General features: G+C 49.6%; 3 protein-coding genes across 5 annotated transcripts; all 3 read right to left on the minus strand.

Moving 5' to 3' along the window:
• Positions 1-290: 290 nt before the first annotated feature.
• On the minus strand, positions 291-3,922 carry stap2a (signal transducing adaptor family member 2a). Of its 2 annotated transcripts, XM_011616464.2 has the most exons (11): positions 3,650-3,920; positions 2,921-2,992; positions 2,734-2,853; positions 2,601-2,657; positions 2,373-2,524; positions 2,156-2,287; positions 2,003-2,072; positions 1,824-1,926; positions 1,646-1,741; positions 1,445-1,573; positions 291-1,382 (listed from the first exon to the last, which is right to left on the minus strand). In XM_011616464.2, the coding sequence occupies exons 1-11, from the start codon at positions 3,755-3,757 to the stop codon at positions 1,327-1,329; spliced, it is 1,095 nt and encodes a 364-aa protein (XP_011614766.2). In that variant the 5' UTR covers positions 3,758-3,920; the 3' UTR covers positions 291-1,326. The 2 variants fall into 2 exon arrangements, with proteins under 2 accessions (XP_011614766.2, XP_029686371.1); XM_029830511.1 differs by lacking the exon at positions 2,921-2,992 and having other exon boundaries at positions 3,650-3,922.
• A 138-nt stretch (positions 3,923-4,060) lies between these two features.
• LOC101073177 (endophilin-A2-like) lies at positions 4,061-9,920 on the minus strand. Of its 2 annotated transcripts, XM_011616463.2 has the most exons (9): positions 9,682-9,920; positions 8,244-8,312; positions 7,946-8,162; positions 7,736-7,869; positions 7,505-7,663; positions 7,084-7,187; positions 6,773-6,906; positions 6,626-6,682; positions 4,061-6,134 (listed from the first exon to the last, which is right to left on the minus strand). In XM_011616463.2, the coding sequence occupies exons 1-9, from the start codon at positions 9,724-9,726 to the stop codon at positions 5,947-5,949; spliced, it is 1,107 nt and encodes a 368-aa protein (XP_011614765.2). In that variant the 5' UTR covers positions 9,727-9,920; the 3' UTR covers positions 4,061-5,946. The 2 variants fall into 2 exon arrangements, with proteins under 2 accessions (XP_011614765.2, XP_003975668.2); XM_003975619.3 differs by lacking the exon at positions 6,626-6,682 and having other exon boundaries at positions 9,682-9,917.
• Positions 9,921-10,182: 262 nt separating this feature from the next.
• LOC101076680 (nuclear receptor ROR-beta-like) lies at positions 10,183-20,306 on the minus strand. The gene is made up of 10 exons (XM_003975635.3): positions 19,839-20,306; positions 15,205-15,290; positions 14,957-15,098; positions 13,982-14,509; positions 13,767-13,888; positions 13,542-13,674; positions 13,135-13,242; positions 12,922-13,032; positions 12,682-12,791; positions 10,183-12,589 (listed from the first exon to the last, which is right to left on the minus strand). The coding sequence occupies exons 1-10, from the start codon at positions 19,843-19,845 to the stop codon at positions 12,428-12,430; spliced, it is 1,509 nt and encodes a 502-aa protein (XP_003975684.2). The 5' UTR covers positions 19,846-20,306; the 3' UTR covers positions 10,183-12,427.
• Between the last annotated feature and the right edge of the window lie 2,489 nt (positions 20,307-22,795).

Raw genomic sequence — 22,795 nt, forward strand, 5'->3', positions numbered from 1 at the left:
AACTGATGTCCCTTTTATCGCATTAAAGTTGGTAATTTGGCAGATGAGCCAGAAACAGAGTTAACAGTTTTAACAGTGAAAAGACTATTCTTTTTTTTAATGACTTTGTTTTCAACTGTACTTTAAAATAAATATTTTTTGGTTGAATCTGCAATACTATTGCACTTAGTAATGTTCTGTCCTTTTATATCTTTTAATAATTAACAGAATTTATTTGAATCGACCGGCCAAATATGAACCATTTTAGAAAATATATACATGTATGATTGACGCACTCGCAGGGACAGTTCACAAATCACATTCATGCAAAAGATTTTAATGCCTCAAAAATATCAAACAAACACGCGTCTTTGATTGCAATCAAGTAAACACAACACAGCAAATACAAACATACAAGGACTTTTTTCATCATACAGACAATTGATCACAGTTTGCCACTATTGTAAACATGTTACAGCTGCAGGAGATGGTCAGGTTAAAAAAAACAATGTATTTATTGAGAGCTGTGGTCAAAGTAATACTTATTTATTACTGATGAAGAGGTACGACGTGGGGGTAACACTGTGACAGAGCCAAAACAGAAAAGAACTCAGCGTATCCTTAATGTGGAACAGGACTCTCAGACGCCCAAAGACTGTGCTGTTCAAAATCCTGTTAGTTGACAGCCACTCCACTAGAGGGCGCTGACACATACAGCAGAGATAACGAGGAACAGAAATGACCTGGAACTCCCAGGCTGGTCAGTCTTAGCACCAACATGTACACAGTAGCAAACACTTTAAAATAAGCACCAGCAGTTAAAGTTAAGTCAGTGAAGGGCACATTTAAGGTCCCGCAACAGGCGCGGGTTGTGTTTTCAGTCCAGCTCTGTGGGGATGATTGTAGGAAAACACAGTCTGTTTCTTCTCCAGTGTTGCGGGACAAACATCAGCAGCTCGGTGGCGTGTGTGTGTGTGTGTGTGTGTGCGGGTGTGTGTCAGATTTCAGACCGGAAAACAGGGCGATCAGCTGTTGGTTCCTTCAGCACTCGTCCATCCAAACTTAGCTGCCACTGTTGATCTGGACTCCATTCTGAATCATGTGCATTATGGATAGACGAAGCATGAGTCCAGAACCGTCCCGGTCGGGTAGCACTGTAGAACCCTTATCCACCGTCTAACTGTCACATGGTTGATACGAATGAATTCCAGGGAACTCTATCTGGCGACCATTTGTGTTGACGTAGAAGGCACAGGATGGGTAGATCATTTCGGTGAGACGGGGTCTGTTACTGAAGACGGAGCGCTGAGAGGGGAGGCGACCCCCCCCCCCCACCCCCTGAAGACGTCACTCCTGACTGGCTCTTCTCTTCTCCAGCTTCATTTTGAGCTCCTCGTTGAGCGCTGTGGATGCACAGAAGACAGTCAGATCGTGTTGACACGCTGGGATATACATGCCTACTAACTCTGTGTGAGAGGGGAGGGGGAGTGGATCAGTCTTCTAAGAGGGTTGGTGGGAGAGGCCGGGACGGGTGAGGTCAGGATACGCCGGTCAGGGGCGGGAGACCTGGACAGGGGGCTGCTAGGCCAACGGTCTGCAAAAGAATGAAAACAACCTTCAGTAAAGGTGAGTATCCATGTCTGCGTGAGCTGTGCGGGACCTTGACCTTGTTTTGGTGGCAGGGTGGGTGCCTTGGGCAGGGGGCTGGAGGGGGCGGTGTGCAGGATCCGCTCTCCGTTCTCATCGTTAGCTGAAACGTACGCTGACAACACAGAGGAGGGCGTCATCACATGAGGGGAATCGGAAAAAAACGCAGCGATAACAACGGTAGAGAGGATTAGTACTGATGTTCTCTTCGTAAGGTTCCTCCAGGAGGAACGGCTGCAGCGTTCCCGCCGTCTTCTCCACCAGAGCATCGATGACCTCGTGCAGGTCGGCACAGGGAATCTAGGCGAGGAGATAAAACTTGTCTCAAGCCACCTGATAAGTGACCTTAAAGAACCCCTTCTAATGACGCACTTACAGGGTTTTCCACATCAATGACGTAGCCGCCCTGGTCCCTCTGGGTCACCCGGTAATGTCTGAACACGGACCTGAGGGCAGGATGGGAAGCAGCTACGTTAGCTAGCGCGCTCTGTGACCGTCACACCTGCAGCTGTGGCGATGGTCAGGTTACCCGTTGAGGTCCTGTCTGGTGGTGACCGCCAGCGAGCAGCCGTCCCTGCCTGGACGGAGCAGCATGTTCCCACAGTCTGGGTGTCTCTCCAATAGGACTTCGGCTTCTGTTCTGGACACGGGGCGAAAGCACCTGCACGCCAGACGCATCGTGTCTCACTGTCTCCTGATTCTGAACGCAGGACTTTATAAAAGTGTGTGTAAAGAGGTGGACTCACGGTGGGATCTCCCCCACTAAAGGCACAGAGAGGGGTGAGGGAGGAGCACGCGTGGGCGTGCGCGTCCTCCTCCTGGATCTCTCTTTGTCCACCACCTCCTTCAGCATCTGCAGCTGGCCGGGCAGCAACGTGAGGCAGGACGGGACGTTCAGCTGGAGCAGAGAGGCGTAAAAATCATTCACTCGAAGAAAGAGAGGCGAATAAAGTGGGTAGAAAGTGAGCATTTACATCCACGACAGAGTAGAGGAAGCCTTTCCACAGCTCCCGGGACTCCAGGTTTGGTGCCTGGAAGCAGACAGAGGCTGTAAGACATCCTAAAACGTGTGAGTTCTGACACACACGTGTGCTGGTGGGACGGTACCGTCAGTTTGGTCTCTCCGTCCTTCATGCGCAGGATGAACCTGGCTGCCTCCAGGTTCCTGTCCCGGCTGCAGTCGTCCTTAAGAGACACGAAACCAGCGAGGTCCATCTTCTCGGTGTACTGTAACACACAACGTTGCAGGGTTGCAGCGCACAACAAGCAAAATACACTCCCCTGTCACACTTACATTAGTATCCTTGGCATTATTGAAGAAGTATAAGGAATTCCCACATAGACAGGTCCAGAGTCTCCGGAATGCCTGTTGGGAGTGCAGACAGACATGCAATATGAGGTGTATCAGGGATAGTTCCCATCCCATTTCCTGTCCCAGGGGGTGGATAAAGGAGTGGGACACAGCTGCTGTCAATCTGAGCTGCCACGGACCAGTGGGACACCCGCACCTGAGCCACGCTCACATTACAGCTCCACACTTTGCATTGAAACCAGCCTAAGTGTGTGTGTGTGTGAGGGTCTTGGGGGGGGAGGGTCTCCCCTTTTTTACGCACGCAGAATTTTTAAAGGCTGTTTTCTTATCTGGTTTCAGCGCCCACGTGACTACACAGTGATATCAGACTGTCAGAACAAAAAAATAAGCACATGATTTCTTTGGCTGGGAAAAAAAAATTGGCGTAAATCCCCTCCCGCTGCAACGTGATTTAAATGCCAATGTTTTGACAGCAGCGCTTCCCCCGGTTGCTATCTGGTTTGCGCACGCACGGCTGCTCGCTTCCCCGTCAGATTCGTCCCAAAAGCGGGGCGATAAAACGGGCAGATGTCCGGCAGCGCCTCGCCCCTCGCACAATGAGGAAGTTGACAGCTCCGGGAATGAGAGATCAGCCGGTGTCCTGCACCCTGACCGCCGCCCGCAACAACATGCAGCCGAGACAAACATGGCAGACGCACCGGGAGGACCCACCTTTTCTCGGGGTCCACGCTTCTCCAGGTAGCCTTCGTAGTAGCAGGGCGGGAGCTGCGAGCGGGCTCCCGCCGCCCCCGAGCGCTGCCTGACGGGTGCAGCCGCCATCGAGTGTCGCTGCCTGGGCACCGACCGAGGACAAAGGGGCGCTCAGTGATTCGGCGGAGTGACACGCCTTCCCCGATGAGATAGTGGCGTGGCAATAATCCAGCAGCTGGCTGCTGTTCAGCCTGCTGTGACCAGGGATCGAGCAGGCGGCCAGTGCACAGTTTTGTCTGAATGGCTCTTTATTCTATCCATAAATGACGTTCAAGAGCTGCAGGGGGATATCCCAATCCCTCTATACTTTCATACAAAGACAGTCAAATATGTCTTTGTGTAAAATCAAACACTTGAAGAGAGCACAATCGATGCAGAGCAGCCAAATGACTTCATATTTATTCATAAACAAGCCAAAAGAATTCACTCCCCTTTACAAAAATATACATTATGATACACAGAAAATTACACTTTGTATAGAGGTAATCCACTATGATAATCCTGGATAATCCCACATTCAGTCTACCCACAGAAGACGTAGAAGCTGCAGTTTAAAAAGAAGCATGAGAATGAGTATTTGAGTGAAATCCATTAACAAATGGTCTACTATAATAAATCTTAATGTAGTAATACTTTATTAATATGGTAAAGTTGAGACAAGAATATAGTGTTAAAGATGACGCCGTAATATCTCAGCAGCAGGCTAATATTGATCCCGGCCCTTTTGTTCCTCGCCATTATTGGCCTTTCACTATACACAAACTGAATAATAGCTCAATCTGAGCCCGGAGCTGCGTCACACGCCCGAGTCAGAGTAATGAGGCGTATAAACCCACACCTGAACCCGCCGTCATTACTCAGCACAGCCTGACTGCATCCAACCTTAATAACCTGCTAACCAGAACGCTGGCCGTGCCCTATAAGAACTGGGGGATTATTACAGAGGTGGACTGGGAGTTTCAGAGGCATCATGGGATTGGAATGAGGGCAGATGATGATGATGAAAAAAAAAGAAGAAGAAGCGGGTTCGGGTACAGAGGCAGGTGGTGAATAAAGAGCAGCGGGGGAGGGAGGCTGTAATCCACTGCTGGGTCCCCTTCCCCGCTGAAAAGGCCTGTCTGTTCCACTTCCAGTTTAAAGTGAGATGGGAGGGATGAGCAGGGTGGATGGGAGGGGGACATTTTTAGAGAACAGTACATCTACTCGGCTCATAGAGTGTAAGAGGCTCATCTGAAACTGAAACCAGCTATTGTCTGGCCCCCTCATTATTACCAAACTCTGTACACAACCGTTTAGAAATAGAATTCTCTGTCAGGCCTGGGGCACAGACCCGGCCCCCGAAACCGAAGCAGGTACAAGCACACCCGATCACGCATCACTTCAATTTCCATGCTCTGAATTGTAACTTAAGAGGAACGAAGCCAAGCTGGGCCCCCGACGCGGAGGGGAGAAAAACAAATCAAAGACCCAACGTTCAGGGACAAACAGGCCAGAAACCTCTGAGTGACACTGCCAGCAGCGACAATAGACACCGAGAATAAAGGACGTTTGAGATTATGGTGATGCGGCACAAGATACGTAGTGAATCATGCAGACAATGATTTTTTTTTTTTTTTTTTACATAGCGTTGCTGCATCCGGTGCAACACTTACAACCTTCTTGTACGTTTGGAAAAGCTGTCTTGAGCCACACCAGACGAGAAAGATATAATTAACATAGTCCATGCATGCCTAGATCCATGCAAAGATCTAAATGACTCCAGACAGCGTGAAAACGTTTCAACAATTCCAGAAAGATCCAGCAGGTGGCAGCAAACGACCGGCTGAGGCGCCGACGGAAGGACTGAGGAAGACCAGCAAGCAGCCCTCCATGTTGTCAGTCAACAACAGTACCGACGCCCGAAGGCACCGCCGTCCGTGTGGTACCATGAACAATCACACAATAATCTCTCTGATTGGGTTTGAAAAAAAAATGTAGAAGTGTGGCGTAAAAGTGTTTCTCCGTTAGACCTGGTGATGGTAGTGCATGTGACAAAGTGCACGGGTGCCTTGAGAAGGAATGTTAAGACTTTAGGACACAGTAAATGCTAGTTTGATTCCCTTCATCTTTCCCCTTTAAAGAAAAAAGTCAATCCTGATCCATGTAAATAGCAGTTGGCCCAAACAGAAATGAAGTCCCCACGTTTAGATGTCGAATCACTGTGACCGTATCCTCCGATTACCCACTTGCTGCTCCTTCCCTCTGGTCACTGGCTGCTTTCAGTGCGGCAGAGGCACCGTCACCTCGACGTAGTTGACAGGGAAGTATCCCGATCGACCGCCGATGGATCCCTCCAGCCAGTTCTCGTCGATTTGGCTGAGCAGGTTGATGACGTCGCCCTCGCGGAAGCTCAGCTCTCCGTCGTTCTGCGACTCAAAGTCATACAGAGCTCGGCAGCACGGCTGGGCTGCAGACAGAGGAGAGGATGGAGGCGTGAGTCCAGGAAACCACCTCAACAAGATTAGAAGCCGGAGCAATTCTACCCCAGTGTCAGATGGAAAATGATAGTGGGAGTTAATGTAGGTGTGGAAGGTTATGAAGTTAGTCTAAAGAAAGATTCCCCTGAAGGCCAAGATGAAATCCCTGCTTTTCCCTTTAAATTCAACACTTGTTTATGCTGCAATGACTCTTGAGCTTCAGTAGATTCTCCAAAGTGAATGTTACAGACTGTCAGATATACACAACTCAGCTCAATTACTGTACTTGAGATCATCTGGATACTTTGAGTGTATATATATCTGCAGCCTGGGCCAGAGGCGGCCACGCCCTGCGGGGCCCAAGGTTCTCTCCACCGTCAGAACACACACTCTCCACCAGTGTTACTCCAGCACACCGACAGTGGACGTCTGTGTGTCCAAAGCGGCGAGACCTGACAGCGTCTTGGCGCGTCTCACTCACGGGGTCGGCTCTTGACGGAGGCTCTCTGGGAGGATAGAGCTGGATATTGTGCTGCGGCTGCTCAATGTCACAGGGGGAAAACGTCCATGAGCGCCACGTCCACGCAGAGAAAACTGGCAGGAGGCGCTGCACGCACGCACACGTTACCTGCAGAGTGATAGGGAGGGCTCGATGCAGTAGGTGTGTATCCTCCGTTTGAGTTTTCCTCTTGTCCATAGTCGAAGGACGGCTTGGGTTTGGGGGTGTATTCTCGCTTTGGTCGGGACTGAGCTTCATCCACCCTGCACATCACAGGAACATGTGTGTTCATGAGCCAATCAATCAGCAGGTTGAACAAGGAAATGCCATTAAAAAGGAAAACAAATCTAGTAACACAAAACGTGTACATTTAGCCAGGTGGGGGCAATAAAACAGGGAGAACGAAACCGCCGAGCCATCTCTCATTCCAGGTAACTGACCTTTGAGCCAGGTTCCCAGAGAGCACCTCCAGGATCTGAGAGGCCTCTCTGTGGTACTGCAGCAGAGACTCCACTAAAGACGACAGGTGACTCACCTGCTCCACCTACACGCACGCGTGCACACACACACACACACACACACACACACACACACACGCACGCATAAGTCTGGAAAACAGCAGTGTCATCACATCCATACACACATATACTGTTGTTATCAGGTAACGAGCTGGGATCATTAGTAGGCCTTACAGGACAACACCAAACAAACTGGTTGGACGAGCTCGCGGTGGACGGGGACAACCTGTCAGCTGACACGCTTTGTCCTCGAGGACGGGGATCAGCAGCTGTGAAGCTGAGCAGCAGCTCCCACCTCCAGGCCTCTCAGGGCGTTATTCACCATTAAAGAAGGGGAACTCACGTCCGTCTCCAGCAGGTTGTGCATGGAGCTCTCAGCCAGGTCTTTGGACTCGTGGAACTTCTCCAGCGACTGGCGGATCTCCTCATCCTGGATTTTACCCTGACGCTTCTTCTTGTAGTCATAGTCCAGGCGCCGGCTCCCCAGCTTCTTCAGATGATGCTGGAAGGAACCATTTCAGGTCCTTATGGCATTTCTGTACCTTATTTTTCGATCTTGCTGTGTTTGGGTTACCTGAATGTCTTTGATATCCTTATCAGCAATCGTCTGCAGTGGGTCAATGAAGTTCTGCTTCACATCAATGTCCAGAGAATCTTTGACCTCGGCTAACCTCATCATGGACTCCCCAAAGTCCATAAGAGCCCCACCTGGAATAAAGAAACTGGACATTTGTGCACGCTCCCATTTCAGTGATCAACAGCAGCCACCCGCCAGCGTTCTCACCAAAGCTGGTGTTCGTGCCCATGTCTTGTCCATACTTGGTCATACACTCCCCCAGGAGGCCCTCGGGCTGGGGGTAGCCCGGACTATTCACCTGCCCCCGGATTTTGGACACCGTGCTGAGCATGGTCAGCTTGGCTCTGGTTGCTGGGTTGGGCTGGAGGTATTCCGATGTTTTACTGATGATTTCCACCACAGCTCTGCTGGTCACGTCAGCTTTCTGGACACACGAACGATAGCAACCAGCTTTTATTTGGTGACCCAAAAGAATGTTTTCTTCAGATGTGAACTTGCATGTTACCCTCTCAAGATCCTTGAAGTCTTCATCCAGTTTGGTCCCCTCTGCTCCTCCAACCTTCTCACTGACCATCTGTAGGATGGGAATGATGGGAATGTGGTAAGTCTGGAATTCTCCCTCGTCCTATAGCATCCACTTAAGCACACAACCTGCAGTTGTCACTAGTTGAGCAAACATAAATGCATGTACCTCCCACCCATTTCTACGGCTCTAATTGCCATTAAAACTCTACCATTAAGCTTCTCTCACTTCATGTCCCGTTATGGAATCTCATTAGTTCCACTTGTGGAGTTCCCCTCACCTTCTGTAAACATTCCAACCACATTAGTTTTGATCTTGATCTTGCCTGGAAACCTTTTTTGTGTGTGTGTGTGTGTTTGCTCAGCCTTTCTAAACACCAGTTTTAAACACACCCTGGCGATAATTCTTTGGCTTGATGGACAAACCTTAACACCTAACTCAAATAAGCAGATCTCTACGACACACCCAGCAGTGCAAGGGGCAGCGACTTGACATATGTTATCCCAATGCAAAGATTTGAGGTTGAACTCGGCTTCTGGAGCTGGCGGCTCGTGTTTCTGCCGTTTGACTTGACAGCCTGGGTGAGATTCTGAGGAACCCTGTAATATTCCTGCAGGCTGCTGCAAACGTGTTGGAAATCGGACTGATCTCGGCTCCTTTTAGCTCCCAGATTTCCTGATCTGGAGTTGTTTAACAGCCTTCTGTGAGCGTGAGATGAGGGGCTGCAGATGCTTTTGCATGCAGGTGACAGCACTGTTGTGATTCACCTGTGTGACGTGTGGTTTTCTCACTCTTTGGAGACTTTGTCCACGAATGTGCCGGCCAGGACACACCAGAACAAACGTGCTGACACTAAATGCACATACTGGATGGTCCACTTAATTTTAACACCACAAACGAGCACCAACTTTGACAGAACGCGAAGAATGAGGGCACAAAAATCTCGTCAAACCGGAAAGTTTAACCCGTTCAGTGCCTAAACACGGTTGAACGCCAACTTTTGTGTCAAGAAAAAGGTTTTAAACACATGCAAGGTGGTTAATTCACAGTAAAGTTGTTATCGGTGACACTTAATCGACCTAAAGGGTCAGTACATGAAGTCACTTAATTATTTAACGACGTCACCGTAAAAGGTAACTATGTTTACATGCTAACGTTATTAGCATTAGCGATATTGTTTTAAACACAGGTAACACCAGACCCAAGTCAGAAGAGTTAAACTATTTTGAATGGTAAAAAAAACCCCCAAAAACAAACATTTTAACAGAACCAAGTAATCAGAACTTGTAAAAACGTGCCATTCCAACTGTTTTGCCAGTGTTTTTATTTATGGTTAACTCGGTAGCTCGACGCTAGTCCACACTGGCCACTGGAGTAGCTAGCGAAAACACCGGCTAAAGTTCCAAAGTTGTGCGCTTACCTGGCTCGCTTTGTAAAACTGCTTCTTAAACCCCGCGACAGACATCTCGCCTGGGCAGCCACGAAGGGAAACGTGCTGGTTTGGAAACGCGAACCGCGACTGTGCAGGTTTACAGCGCCGAGACGGTGACTGGACGTCTTGGAACTTTGCACCGTCGACGTGAAAGTCGCTCTGCAACCACACTTTCCTGGCTGCTGCTAGTGGGAGGCTCCGCTAAGTGGGTCAGCACGCTGCAGACTTTACCAGACAAATGCATCCATTACCCCCCCCCCGCTTTAGACTGTTATCCCTGGGCAAATGATGTTTGGGCCGGATTCAGTTGCACATTTCGAAGTTTGTTTCATTCGGGAGCCGTTTTTTGCAGATCTATTTAAAAAAGGCTGTGAATGTTAGTTTCTGACTCAAGAGATGGAGAGTTTGCTTGATTATTAGAATAGAATAAACAGCACATGTAAAATATGGTGTGGGGAGTCAGAGGGGAGATGAATGAGACTCAAAATGCTTCAAAAGAAAAAGGAAACAATTTATTACATTCTTAAAACCACATATGATGTATCCCATTCGACAACAATGAATATTGCGCACTGTGTGATTCAGTTACTCTTGGACTAGTATTATAACTTTTGTACATTTTGTCATAACAGAGAAAGAAAAGGAAGACAAACAGTTTGACGTCTGAACTTTTTTCCTAATCTTTCTCCAGTTTAAAAAAAAAAAAAGATCACTGACTTTACAAGACATACATGGAGACGTGTAAATAAAGCAGTGGATAAAGGACTGACGAATAAATGGAAATCACAGCAACAGAAGCATTACGTCCCCATATCGAAATTCATCTTGAACACTACCTGATTTCTTTTCTTTTCTTTCTTTTTTAAAAAATTCCTATGTCTCCTAGATTTCGTGTTACGACAGGACAAACGGGGAGGGCTTTGACACTTTGTGAGTGACATTCACAAAAAAAAAGGTAGAACTTACGTCCACAGTGATTATTGTTATCGTCTTAGGTGCAAAGGTGAGTGAGGAGCAAAATCAATGACACTGGTAATAAAGGGGCAAGAGGTCACAGCTAACTCCCTGAGCGGCAGGCGGGCGGGTCCTCGGACCCCGCTCCAAATCTTCACAGCACCCCAGGTAAGACATGATCGTCGTGATCCGATCGTTGCTATAACGACCTTCGAAAAAGTGTCGTATGTACATGAGAAAATGCCAAAAAGAAATTGTGGGTGAGTTTGTGTGATGTGAAGGTCTGAATCTAAACAACTAAACCGACTGAAAGGCTCCTAAGTCTTAACTGGCATTGAGGCCCGACTCAGGGGGGCAGCTGGTAGCTCTGTGGGGAGGGGGGGGCAGATAAGTGCTTCAGAAAAGTGTTGGGTTCAGGACTAAAGGCAAGAGGAACAGCAAATGTACAAAATAATACAGTTCCTCCGACCAACAACTTGTGAATCGTCGTCGTTCCATCCAACATGAGTGACAGACGCGTTACCACCCCGACTGGACTGTACTGACTGCTGGTGAGGAACGGGTGGGGGTGGGGGGGTACCCTGGGGGTGGGGGGGTACCCTGTTTCTCCTCTGTTATCATACAGGTGTTAGAGTCTTGGTTTGCCGTGCGCTCTCTTTACTGTCCATGTATTCCTCTCTGGGATGGTGCGGAGGCTTGCAGCTAAATGTCATGTGGCCTCCGGGCGCCCCCCCTCCCGGACCAAACCGCCCTTTGTGTCCATCCCGATCGCTCGCTCGGCGGCAGCAACCCCACCCTGCCCTGGGAAAGAAGGGGGCCGTTGCCACAGAAACCTGAGAGTACTGTCAAGAGAGGAAATGGTGCAGAGAAACAACCGGAATCCCCCGCCCCCCCAAAAAAAAGTCCATCATGGAAGGATCCGTCGCCCCCTCATGTACACCCGACTGTCCCCTCTTCTCTCCAATGCTCGCTCTCTCTCTCTCTCCTACACATCCTAAATCTCTCCATATACTTATATAGTCATCTATTTACATTCTCATTTAAAATATCTGCTTATAAACGTGTATATAAATTAAAAGATAATTTTCTTCTTGTTCTTTCTCTATAAGTGGCATTTACAAGGAAAAAGGGTGCATGGGACTGAGGTTTCTCATTGCATCACAAGAGCCTACATGGAGGCAGCACCAAACACTGTCTAACTCTGTGGGTCTGGTTCTAGATGGGTTGTGGAGGTCAACCTGCTCCGTGCAACAGCAGAGAGAATGACTCGTGATCTTGGTCCCAAAGGTGATGGTCGGTACGAGTGCGTGACCTGTGTGAGCGAGCTTACTGTGCTGAAGTGGAGAAACTAAAAAAGAGGTTAGAATTAGAGTCTGAAATGATGGGGGGTTTTACCGCGGAGCGACAGGGTTCGTACATTCGCTGTTGGGCTGTGGATGGTGCACTGGTGCTTATCAATGAGGTACATTCATAAATGGTTTAGTGATCCTCAGAGGATCTGGTGGCCAACTGGGCCTGCGTTCCGCCCATTGACTTGTTTGTTAATGCTACAGTGTGCAGAGGACCATGAGCGTGTGCGGTCTGTAGTGTAAGGTGCTTCTGCCTGCTGGGAACGTGGAGGACTACTTTGGGATCATGGGAGATGTAGTATTTAACATCCTGGATTGTCTCTTTAATTGCTGGTTGCTGAGCTTTGACATCTCTCTCCTGCTCTGTCTCTCCTCGCGCTTCCCTACCGCTTGGTATAATCTCCCTCCGTCGCCACCGCCCCGCCCGCGCCCTAGCTGTTGGTGGAGTCCGGCAGAGACATCTCGCTGCCGAACACTTCCCGGTAGAGCGGCGGGAAGCTGTAGGCGGTTTCCGGGTGGACCAGGCGGAAAAACTCCAGCTTATCGATGTGGAGGTTGCAAATGGACTTCATTGTGGGGAGCTTGGACACCATCTGTAGGAGCGAGAGAAGCAGAGAGGTGAGTTTATGAACGCCAAGCTCTGTGCACGTACATCGGGATGGGGGGGGGTCGCTCTCCGCTTCACCTTGTCCAGTTTCTCATCAGAGACGCTCTTGTGTAGGCTGTGCTGCAGCGCCAGGTAGACCTTCTCCTGGAGTTTCTGAACTTTCTGGCCTTCTTTTAGCCACGGCCGGTCTACAGATGAGATGATGGAACATTAGCTAGTTACTCCAGGGGTTTGCACGCCGTTTGATGATGTCCAACACATCTTTTCAGAGCGATTCTATCTGCATACGTGATAAACAGTGTGCGTGTGGGAAATCACCAGGGGACAGAAGGACGGCGGCGCTGAACAGAGCCACCTCTTCATCAGTGAGCTGCAGACGACAGAGACCTTTTCCCAGGTCGAACACGGCGCTGACCAGGTCATCGCACCCTGCAAAGGCGCGGGAGGTTAATGACACGTCAGAAATCACCCGGAGGATCGCTAGCGCGCTCCCATGATCCTGTTGCTCATTAGAACCCAACTGATCCTCACCGAGCGCCTTGAAGAACTGGGCCGGGGCGAACTTCCCGTTGAAGAAAATGGTGCCGTTGTTGACGTTGAAAACTCTGCACATGCGGATTAGCAGGACCTCCAGGCATCCTGCAGTGGTGGGCCACAGACAGAAGCAGAGACATGGAGAGATGGACAAAGAAGAGGAAGCAGGAGGTCGGGACGAGGGGGGGCGGTGGGACACACAGAGGACGGGGGCCAAGATACTCCAGCACGCATAACACAAGATAGAGAAAGTAAATAATTTTGACCCAGATCTGCACACAGCTCATACATACACGGCTACGTGAGTGCATGGAACTCCTGCGTGGCGTTTTGTGCGACCAGATTTTGTGTAATGCTCTGTTTCCTTGGCAGGACAGACAGGAGTACGTCAGACAGGCACCGACCTGCTTTCAGCAGAATGATCTGGTCGTTCTGACACAGGTCCATGAAGCCGGCGATGCGTTTGGCGAACTCCACCACGTACTGGATGGCGTTGGTGATGTGGTGCGCGCACTGCTGCCACATCCACTCGGCCGACTGCGGAAACGACACGGAAAAAGGAGCTCGGTGAGACCCGGCTCGGCAACGGCTGGCCGGCGCCTGCCCGTTTCCCAGCGTTGGCCACACACCTTGTTCTGGTACACGCGCGTCTCCTCGGCTGAATACTGCACCCAGGTGAATCTCTTCATGTCTTCGGCGCTGTACTGGCACGTCTCTAGGTGAGACTTTACAATGCTCTGAGTGATGTGCTCTGAAAAGACATAGAATCGAACATTATTTATTGTTTATTCACAATAGGCTTGAATCAATGAACTGAGGGATCATCGTGGTTGTAAATAGTCACCGAGGTCTGTGATCGAGCAGTCGTCTGGCAGATTGTCCAGCATCTTGTGTGCGTTAACCAGCAGTGGATGTGTTGTCGAGTGTGTGTGCAGCAGCTGGATCCCGTTGCCGTCGGCCCCGTCCAGCACGGTTTGCTGCGGGGAGTTCTGATTGGACAGGGACGAGGAAGAGGAGGAAGCGGACGACGAATTGGAGGTGTTTCCGGTGCTGGCCCCTCCCCCGCCCAGCAGCTCCAGGCTGCAGTACTCGCTGGCCTCCTCAGGGGTCAGGGGCAGGTCGAACAGGTCCGGCAAGGCCGCGATATCATCCAGGTCGCTGAGGGTGGAGCTGGAGCCACCGGTGCTGTACGATCGGCTCAGACCTTCCTCCGCGTCCTCCTCGCCGCCGCCGCCGCCGTTGTCCTTGGGTAAGGACAGAGCGGTGGAGCCCCCGCCCCCCGTTCCCGCACACTCCTGGGACTTTTGGTGTTTCTGGACCTCGGCGTAGAGGCTGTCGCGCTGTTTCTTGGACATGCGACCAAACTTGACCGCTGCAGCAGGAAAACAGATGTCGATACATGAAAATTACGGGTGAAATCGACGACGAGGACGAAGGTTTAGAGAGAGAGCTCAGGACTGGGGAGGCCAGAGCGGCGCCGTTTCTAAATCGCACACATCTGACAAGCTCCTTAAACGCCTGCTGGATCTTTCTGTCCCGCATAGATAACACCCGTGTTCCCCTGCGCTCTGGTGGACATTATAGTTGAGGGCTTCAAATTCCCCTGGTATCAGATTTAAAATAAATGAGATGAACAGACTAGGATTCACTAGTACGCCTCCATCTGCACGGGCTGAACCCAAAGTCCTTATATTTTAAATGAAAACTATAAAAAAAACTCCAATCCTACTCCGACCTCCTATTCCTTCCTTAATCGGTGTGTTTCACAGCTAACGCCGTTATATAAAATGTGCACAGTGCCTCCTTTGTGCCCGCTCACCGTCTCTGCTCATGCCCAACGCCAGGCACTTCTGCAGGCGGCAGTGCTGGCAGCGGTTGCGGTTAGTCCGGTCGATCAGACAGTTCCTCTGCCGGGAACAAGAATACATGGCGTTGTTCTGCTGACTGCGGCGGAAGAAGCCCTAAACAAACAGAAACGCCATCAGCTGCTTGCACATTGGCGGCTGAACTGAAACACAAGGTTTGCAGGAAGGAGACATCGGATTCGTTTGGGTGTTTCCTCCTCACCTTGCAGCCTTCGCAGGTGATGACTCCATAGTGGATTCCTGAGGACTTGTCCCCGCAGATCTTACAGGGGATGACCTCGATCTGAGCTGCAGGGACAGAGAAGGAACATCGATCAAAGGGGTTAAAAATGAAAAGTCCCCGAATAGCACAAAAGAGAATCTTTGACATGCAAAGAGGCCATAAACACTGGTGGATTGTTCCGCACACAGACCAGCACGGACGCCCGGGTCTTGCACTAATTCGGCTCGAAGAGTGTGAAAATCTGTAGATTGAAAACAAAATGCTGCCTGTTTTCTGTATGAACAGATACAATCTGCGGCCATTTGATGTTTTACTGCTCTTATCTGGCTGGATGGATTTTTTTTCTTTTTATGCCGTCCAGAAAAAAACTCAAGCCCTTGTCTCTTTGATCCCGGCTTCTTCTGTCGTCATCGGGCCAGTAAATCTGTAATCCATTTACAGTGATTCTTTAGAGGAATGTGCACTTATTTTCCTTTCACTGCGTGCAACTTATTACCATTAAATTACATGAACTGCAGCATTGTGCGCATGAACCCGTCGCCTGTGTGAGCGTCCTATCAAAATGAGATACGTTACTCCCAGAAGGCTCTTCTCTGCTGATACCAGAGGCAGCTGCGAGGCCTTTTGGCCTCTTGATTCATTTCACCTCTGTCCTCGCTGGCGTCCTCCCGCACCTTCTCGAGTTTCAGTTTAGTCTGAGTGTAATCTAGGAGTTCCATATCTGAAGGGAGTTGTGCACAGCTTTACGATTCGCCTGACTGTAAACCTGTTTATGATTAATATGAAAACAGTCCGTCAGTGGCATTTTATTGTGTGTTTGAGGCGATCATTAACACGTTTTGGACACCAAAACAAAGACATCCAGTACTTTGGACCGACGCGCGTCGGTCATTAATACAGGCACTTCTTTTAAGGGCCTTGTTGGAAGACAGAGAGAAGACGAACTGTCCTGCATGTGACCCCCATGAAGGACCAGCAAACAAAACAGGGAATCACAGGACATTCCCACACGCACAAAGGCGCCTTACTTCTCGATCGAGGCTGAAAAAACAACCGCGTCGTCCTACAGCTGTGCCGACTCTACGGCTTCAGCTCAATTTACAAAAATCCCTCCTGCGCCACTAATGAGAAGAGTGCACGGAAAACCACGGCGGCCTGTTATGCGATTGGGGAAGAATTGCTGCAGTGTTAACTGGAAAACACAACTTTCCACTCCTTCACCCCCTTTTTTAATGACAAAGTCAGCTGCCTCTGAAACAGTTGACTAAAATACTCCGAGTGATCATGGCAGCTGGAGGCATGCAGCGGAAAAAAAAAAAGAGAGAGAAAAAAAGATTTCCCTCCCTGTTTTTTTCTCAGGTTGCCCTCCACCCCTCCCTCCCGGTGCAGTTATATAACTCCTGTCTGTGAGCATTCCTCACAACACTCATTCAGCAGGCTCACTCTAGCAACACCGATCTCCCGCCCCTCCTCCTGCTCCAGCGCTCCCATTGGCTGGTGGGCGTCCGCCGCCCGGCTGTGATTGGCTGAGCCTCCTGTCGCTCTGGTGCAGCAGCCTGTCAGCCCATGTGGATGGTCTGTCCTACTGACACACTTTCCCACTGCAGGGGGAGACAGAGAAGGAAGGCCTGCGCGTTCCCGACTCTCCACAGACCCGTTTTTAAGGTGGAGCTGAGAAACGCTCAATCTTCAAAAAAAAACATTTCCCTGAAGCCTGCATCACAAAACTGGCTGTTACATAATAGCAAAATCAACAAAGCCACCAACATGCGGCCATTTTGTCAGGCGCCTCAACTGTCTTTGATGGTTATTATGATTCTATAACCCCACTCTGGCTCTGATATTGTTTTTTTCAAATAAATCCAGCTGTGATCTGTAACCATGACATTCCCTGTTTGATTTGACTGTAATGCACTGTACTTGGCTTGAGTTCACTCCAGTCAGATGGACTCTGAACCTCAATGTCAGCTATTCGGCACCCACCCTTCTCCCCAGCATTTGACATTGAGCTTCTTCTTCAACACATTCTATTCTGGTCCTTTGCTGAGGGCCAGAATGACACAGATGCCCCGTCAACAGCCCCTGTTGCTACAGCAACACGCGGACATGCTTTTTCACCCCTTGCTACTGCTGTATATTTGGAGAGAACCCCCAGTAAACCTGGATTTAATGGAGTAAAAACACCCATTAGGCAGTTAGCTAAAGTATTAACTGAGGAGCTAGACCCAGCGCCTCTCGGGCTAAATTGTTAAATAAATGTTTATTTAAAGACATTTGACATGTCGCACGATCCAAGCAGAAGTTAGCATTCTGGGCATGTTTCACAAAGTGTCTGTTAATGTTGAAACAGTTGATGCAGCCTCACACAGCTCGGGGCAGCGTTGACTCTCAAACCCTAATATCAGTGATGACCTGTACAAAAACCGGCATCTGACCTTCAGCGCCCTCCAGATTACGAATACTACGACAGCTGAAAAGTTTTTTTTTCACTCCCCTAATGTGGTTCACAAAAGCCGCCGCCACTACACGTCTCTCATTCACTCACATTAATGCTGTCACCTGTGTATGAGTATTAAACAAAATAAAAGCTTTTACACAGTTTACACGCCATTTTTTCTAAAGGGTTCAACTTTGAACACTGTGTCTCCTCTGCAGGTGTTATCACCCCGCTAAATGTGTAACTTTGTTATCTTTACAAAGTCCAATTTCATATGGGGTGTAAAAGCCTTCGGTGTAACAGCAGCATGATAAAGAATTGTGAATTTGACCTGCCCCTCGATACAGTGTCACACTCACACATGATGTTTCTTGGTCCCACAGCCTTAAAGCACTTCTCTTTTTCACACCTCACCCAGCATCTTATTGATTACACGTGACGACACGTAGCTCCCAGCTCCACGGCCCCCGGTGATGAAAACCTAAGGAGATGCTGCTAGAACTCCAAATTAGACGCTGCTGGGCCCAGACCCGCATGTGTGGAGCGCGGTCGTCCGGGAGAGCATTCAAATCAAGGGGCTCTATTTTAAAAGATGCAAATACCAGCGGAGGCCAGGCTGAGGCCCACGGAGGGGGATTACAACAGAGCGGAGAATTTCACAGGCCCCTTCTGCTGCTTCTCAGGGTTGGACACAAGTCTTCTGGGGTTCTTAGCGCGTCTATGTGTGAATACTGATAATCCACTGATAATGCATTGATTGTGCTCAACTGTCGCCGGTTATGGAGAGAGAGAAAGAGAAGGGGAGAGAGAGGGGTGCATCCTGAGCACCGAGAGGCCGCTGTGACTCAGCAGTTTGGGATCAAAGATTCTGACAGTGACCACGGGGACAAGAAAGTGCTGACACACTTGTGGCAAAGCAACAGGTTGGGCGACTATCCTACATTTTCAGGCGGTGAGCTAAGAATGGGCTGCAGTTTGTTTACATTTGGATATCCTTCCAGAAATGGAACCTCCCTCCACCAGAGGCCCCCTGTGCCTTTCTCTCCCCCTCCCTCCTCCACTCAGTGAAAAAAAAAAATCTCTTTCCTCCCTTCAGAAAAACACAAAAACCTCCTGGCTGCTTATCAGCTTTCCACCACAGCAAAGAGCTGTTAACTACCTAAACAGAAACACGGCTCAGGCCTAAATCTGACCAGTAGGTTTGTTTTAAATAAAACAATAACGTCTGTCTGGGCTGCAAAATGTCTTTAAAAAACGCACAAAGGCAGGACTGATGCTCTGGTGACCGCATGCATTAATATTGCAGATGTCGCCCGAGTTGTCAGGGCTGTTCAAGTTCAGTCTGAAATGGAGAGACACATGGAGGACGCGCCTACAACCGCACATGGCGCTGCACGGCGCTGCGCGGCGCTTCCAACTAGCCGACCCCCTCCCTCCGTTGCGTGCGCGGCCGCTGTCTAATGTCGGGTGACATAACCAGGTCAGTGGAACAGCCAGGTCCCTCTCCTTCAGTGCGCTCACACTGTCAGCCATGCTGGCACAGCCGTCACAACATCACGACATGACATCTACCCCAACGCTGCGCACGCCCGCTGTTGAGGGCGCAGAAACTTAACAAGAGGAAAATAAAGTTATATCCAACAGGGAGGAGTTCTGCCAGTGTTTTTGTTGCAGAATACGTCACTTGTTTCTTTTAAGAATCGCAGAATCTCGATTACATAATATATATATTTTTCGTATTTGTTTTCTAAAACAGCTCCTCGCCCTCCGTCCGCTCATTGCATAACCTTAACACGAAGCCTTAGACAATATGTATGCAAGGGAAGACGTTTCTTTTTAAAACCACGCATATCCGCCCTCTCCAAGCCGTTCAGCACGATTACGCATGTGTCCCCTTCTGCCGAGCCAAATCTGGTGCTAAACGCCACATTTTTTCCTGTTTGAACAGCGTAGCCAGCTCTCATGTTGAACTTCAATGTGGAGCCTGCAGCCTCCGGCTCTGCGCAGACATAATCCAGTCATGAGGGATTAATGCGCGCAGGGAGGAAAAACAGGCGCACTCCAGAACCCCGTGCGCACACATGTGGTCATCCCTGTCCTCACAAAACCCAACACCGATCCTTGAACTTTACACGATAAAAACAAGCAGATCGATGCTGGCAGGAAGTGAACTTACCTCTCATTTTGGTGTTTTCTTTCTTTTCAGCGTCGGGCGACGAAAGCTTGGCTACATGTGGTTATCGTAGGTGCCAGGGTGGAGGAGAATTACGCAGAGCCAGACTTCACTGACTCCAAATATTAACTTCGTCCCGGCTGCACACAGCGCTGTTTAAAGCACGACAAAGATAGACAGGGGGTGAAACTAGCCGAAACTCCTCTTCTCTATCGCTCGGTTAAGTCCACGCGAAACACAAGAGCGGCGAAAAGCGTTTTGGATCGCATCGTCACGGCGACGAGATTCGGCGCAACTTTTCAACCAGAATAATCCCACAGTGGACGCGAGGTGCTCGGCGCCCCCCTGTGCGCTCTGACTATTGCTTGCTTTCCTCTCAGTCTACCCTGCTAACCTACTTTCTCCGAGCGTGGACTCTCCCATGATCTCACTGCCGACAGCTCATCGCGCTGGGCTCGCGGGGGCGCGCACTCGGGAGCGAGTTTAAGGTGGCTGCGCAGAAAAGGACGCGCCCGGCTTTCTCACTGGCAACGACAAATCCGTAAAATGTCAGGATCGGACCGTTGGTTCTGCTTTAGAACGTTAATGTTACCCAGTCGACCTATTACATCATCTAATTACAAATGAGACAAGTGTCAGTTATGAGCTCTGTGACATTCATACCTGAGGGATTAGGTGTTGTCAGTGGAAGCTGGGAGAGGCTGTAAATGAGCTTCTTTATCCTAGTAAACATTTAGAAGGCTTGGAAAGTTTCTCAGAAACATTCGTGGAACAAAAGTGTGCATCGAATGGTACTTTGAGGAAGCATTTCACCTCCATTTCGCAATCCAAACCTCACAGACGTTCGAACTTTCACTTCCAATATGAAAGTCGCCACAATGAAAGGCCAGTGGGGTTGGTATCAATGCAGGAGACTGCAGAGGATAATTCCGAGACATTCATTTGAGCAACAGTTTCCCAATGAGCTGCGTTCTTTAATGTTCTCATAAGAAATTGCTCTGGCCCTTCTCCCAGAGATTGCTCAGCACCACGCCATTTGTTCTGAGCGAAGCAGCTCCGGGGTTTAACATGACCTTCCATAAGTCTGAGATATGCCCCCCACCATCCCTCCTCCGTTCCAGGCATGCAGAAACACATTACTGGAGTTTTGCTCCAACATTTGCATCACATTAGTTTAACAAATGCTGATTTGGAGCGCACAGGAAGGAGCTGCACCAAACCTGTGATTCTTTCTTTTGTATGTGCCAGCACATTCTCATCCTGATCGGCATGTAACAGGATGGTACATACAGTATGTGTGGGTGGGGGGTGGTGATGGTGTTTGGGGTTGCTATAGCGAGTGGCCTTATGATGCAATTCCCTGGCAGCGCTGTTACGAAACAGCACAAAGGCAGAGATTACTCAAACTAGGTTAGTGGAGCAGCTGAGCACAGAGCAGCCATGGCTGCGTATTGCTCTCTGATTCTCACACGCTCGCCCACAAACGCTGGTACTTGCATTCGTCTCTGCGCCCCCCCACACCCCCCCATCCCGTCCCCACACCCTTTCCCTTCTCATCATTTTTCATACATAATCGCCCATATTTTGGCTGGCGCCTGCTCTCGCTTCCTCTGCCCGCAGCCCAGGATGGAACGAGCATTAATAGCCTGATATTTTATTCATGCGCACAAGTGCAAATCCTTATTTTTCCAACATTTCTGCACTCGTTGCTCTCAGGCTTTTGTGCAGACCGTGCTCCCCCCCCCCCTTCTCTCACCCCATGCACAACTTCCACCAAAGCCCCTCTGTTCTATGTCTCCCTTGACAACGGCAGTGGCATTTTGACCTTAGCAGTTACGTAACTGCTGCGCAGCGTGGTTGAACAGCAGAGGAAGGGGAGTGGGAGGAGAGGAGGGATTCGGCACTGGCTCGTACGCGGCAGACATTTTGTCCTTTGATGATAAAGTAGGACTTTAAATAAGAGGCAAGGAAAAAGAAGAGCTTAGCGTCGGGACTAAAGCCACCAGCAGCAACGGCAAAACAGGATAAGTGAGCAGAGCGAGGGAGATAACAGAGATGACATAATTAGATTAATGTTTACTTTTCTGACACTGTGATAGAGAGCACACACAGATCTTTTTACAGCCAACAGTGACACCTTCAATTGTGACAGGTCCGTGGAGAGTGAAGTGTTTATTTTAGAGTTTTAATTAAAAGCTGCCAAAGCAGAGCAGCATCCCCTGCCACGCACTAGGAAATGTGAGCTAGGACATCCCGCCGTAGTGCCGACTCGGCGCGCCCGCAGCAGCTCCGGTGTTTTGAATGTCGTCCCGAGGACCTCGCCGTTGGGAACAGCACAAGGTTGCTGCTGACGCGGATCAAAGTGCAGCCTCGTGACTCCCCCAAGGATACATTGAATGGCCCCGCTCGCACTTCAAAGAGCCATTGTGGAGATTTCAGAACAACTGTATCTGATCGGTTGCATATGGTTGGAGTCGGGGCCCTGGGCCAGACTCTCCGCATTAGCGGCCTCACATTCCAGACTGCGTTGTCACATCATGTTGTCAAACCTTCATGAGCGTGAGCACGGCGGCTCCTCCAGATGGGACTTTTCTTTGTTTCTAATTTGGGCCATTTCGCTCCTCACACCAGCACACATGCATGCACATACATGCACAACACAGTGCCAGTCAGTTTGCTGGAATTATGTCTGACTCCCGCTCTACTCAGAGCGGTAATCCTCCACTCCCTCTTCCCTCATTCAGTTAATCTCCCTGTTTTCTCCTCTCTGGAGGAACCTTTAATCCCTCCTCCCTCCCCTGTCCACAGTCAAGGTTCTGTAATCTGTAAACCCGGAGCTTTGCTGCGTCACTGGGTCAGTGTGTCAGATAGAGTATAAACACAGTTCCTATCCTGGCACAGTCGGGGCCCCACTACCCCCCTTCACATCGCTTCACGCTCGCCTTTCCCGACGCTCTATT

This window comes from Takifugu rubripes, chromosome 22 (assembly GCF_901000725.2).
Source record: "Takifugu rubripes chromosome 22, fTakRub1.2, whole genome shotgun sequence".
Lineage (NCBI taxonomy): Eukaryota > Metazoa > Chordata > Actinopteri > Tetraodontiformes > Tetraodontidae > Takifugu > Takifugu rubripes.

What these genes read in the sequence shown, in the direction of transcription:
- stap2a (XM_011616464.2), bottom strand. Translation starts at nt 3,757, where the DNA reads ATGGCGGCTGCACCCGTCAGGCAGCGCTCGGGGGCGGCGGGAGCCCGC. An exon ending in ATAATGCCAAGGATACTAAT is followed by an intron (nt 2,854 to 2,920) that starts GTAAGTGTGACA and finishes TGTGTGTTACAG; the next exon opens with TACACCGAGAAGATGGACCT. An exon ending in CCCCTCCCCTCTCACACAGA is followed by an intron (nt 1,383 to 1,444) that starts GTTAGTAGGCAT and finishes GTGCATCCACAG; the next exon opens with CGCTCAACGAGGAGCTCAAA.
- LOC101073177 (XM_011616463.2), bottom strand. Translation starts at nt 9,726, where the DNA reads ATGTCTGTCGCGGGGTTTAAGAAGCAGTTTTACAAAGCGAGCCAG. An exon ending in AGTTTTACAAAGCGAGCCAG is followed by an intron (nt 8,313 to 9,681) that starts GTAAGCGCACAA and finishes CCCATCCTACAG; the next exon opens with ATGGTCAGTGAGAAGGTTGG. An exon ending in ACAACCTGCTGGAGACGGAC is followed by an intron (nt 7,188 to 7,504) that starts GTGAGTTCCCCT and finishes GCGTGCGTGTAG; the next exon opens with GTGGAGCAGGTGAGTCACCT.
- LOC101076680 (XM_003975635.3), bottom strand. An exon ending in CTGCTCGATCACAGACCTCG is followed by an intron (nt 13,889 to 13,981) that starts GTGACTATTTAC and finishes ATGTCTTTTCAG; the next exon opens with AGCACATCACTCAGAGCATT. An exon ending in CTGATGAGAAACTGGACAAG is followed by an intron (nt 12,590 to 12,681) that starts GTGAAGCGGAGA and finishes TCGCTCCTACAG; the next exon opens with ATGGTGTCCAAGCTCCCCAC.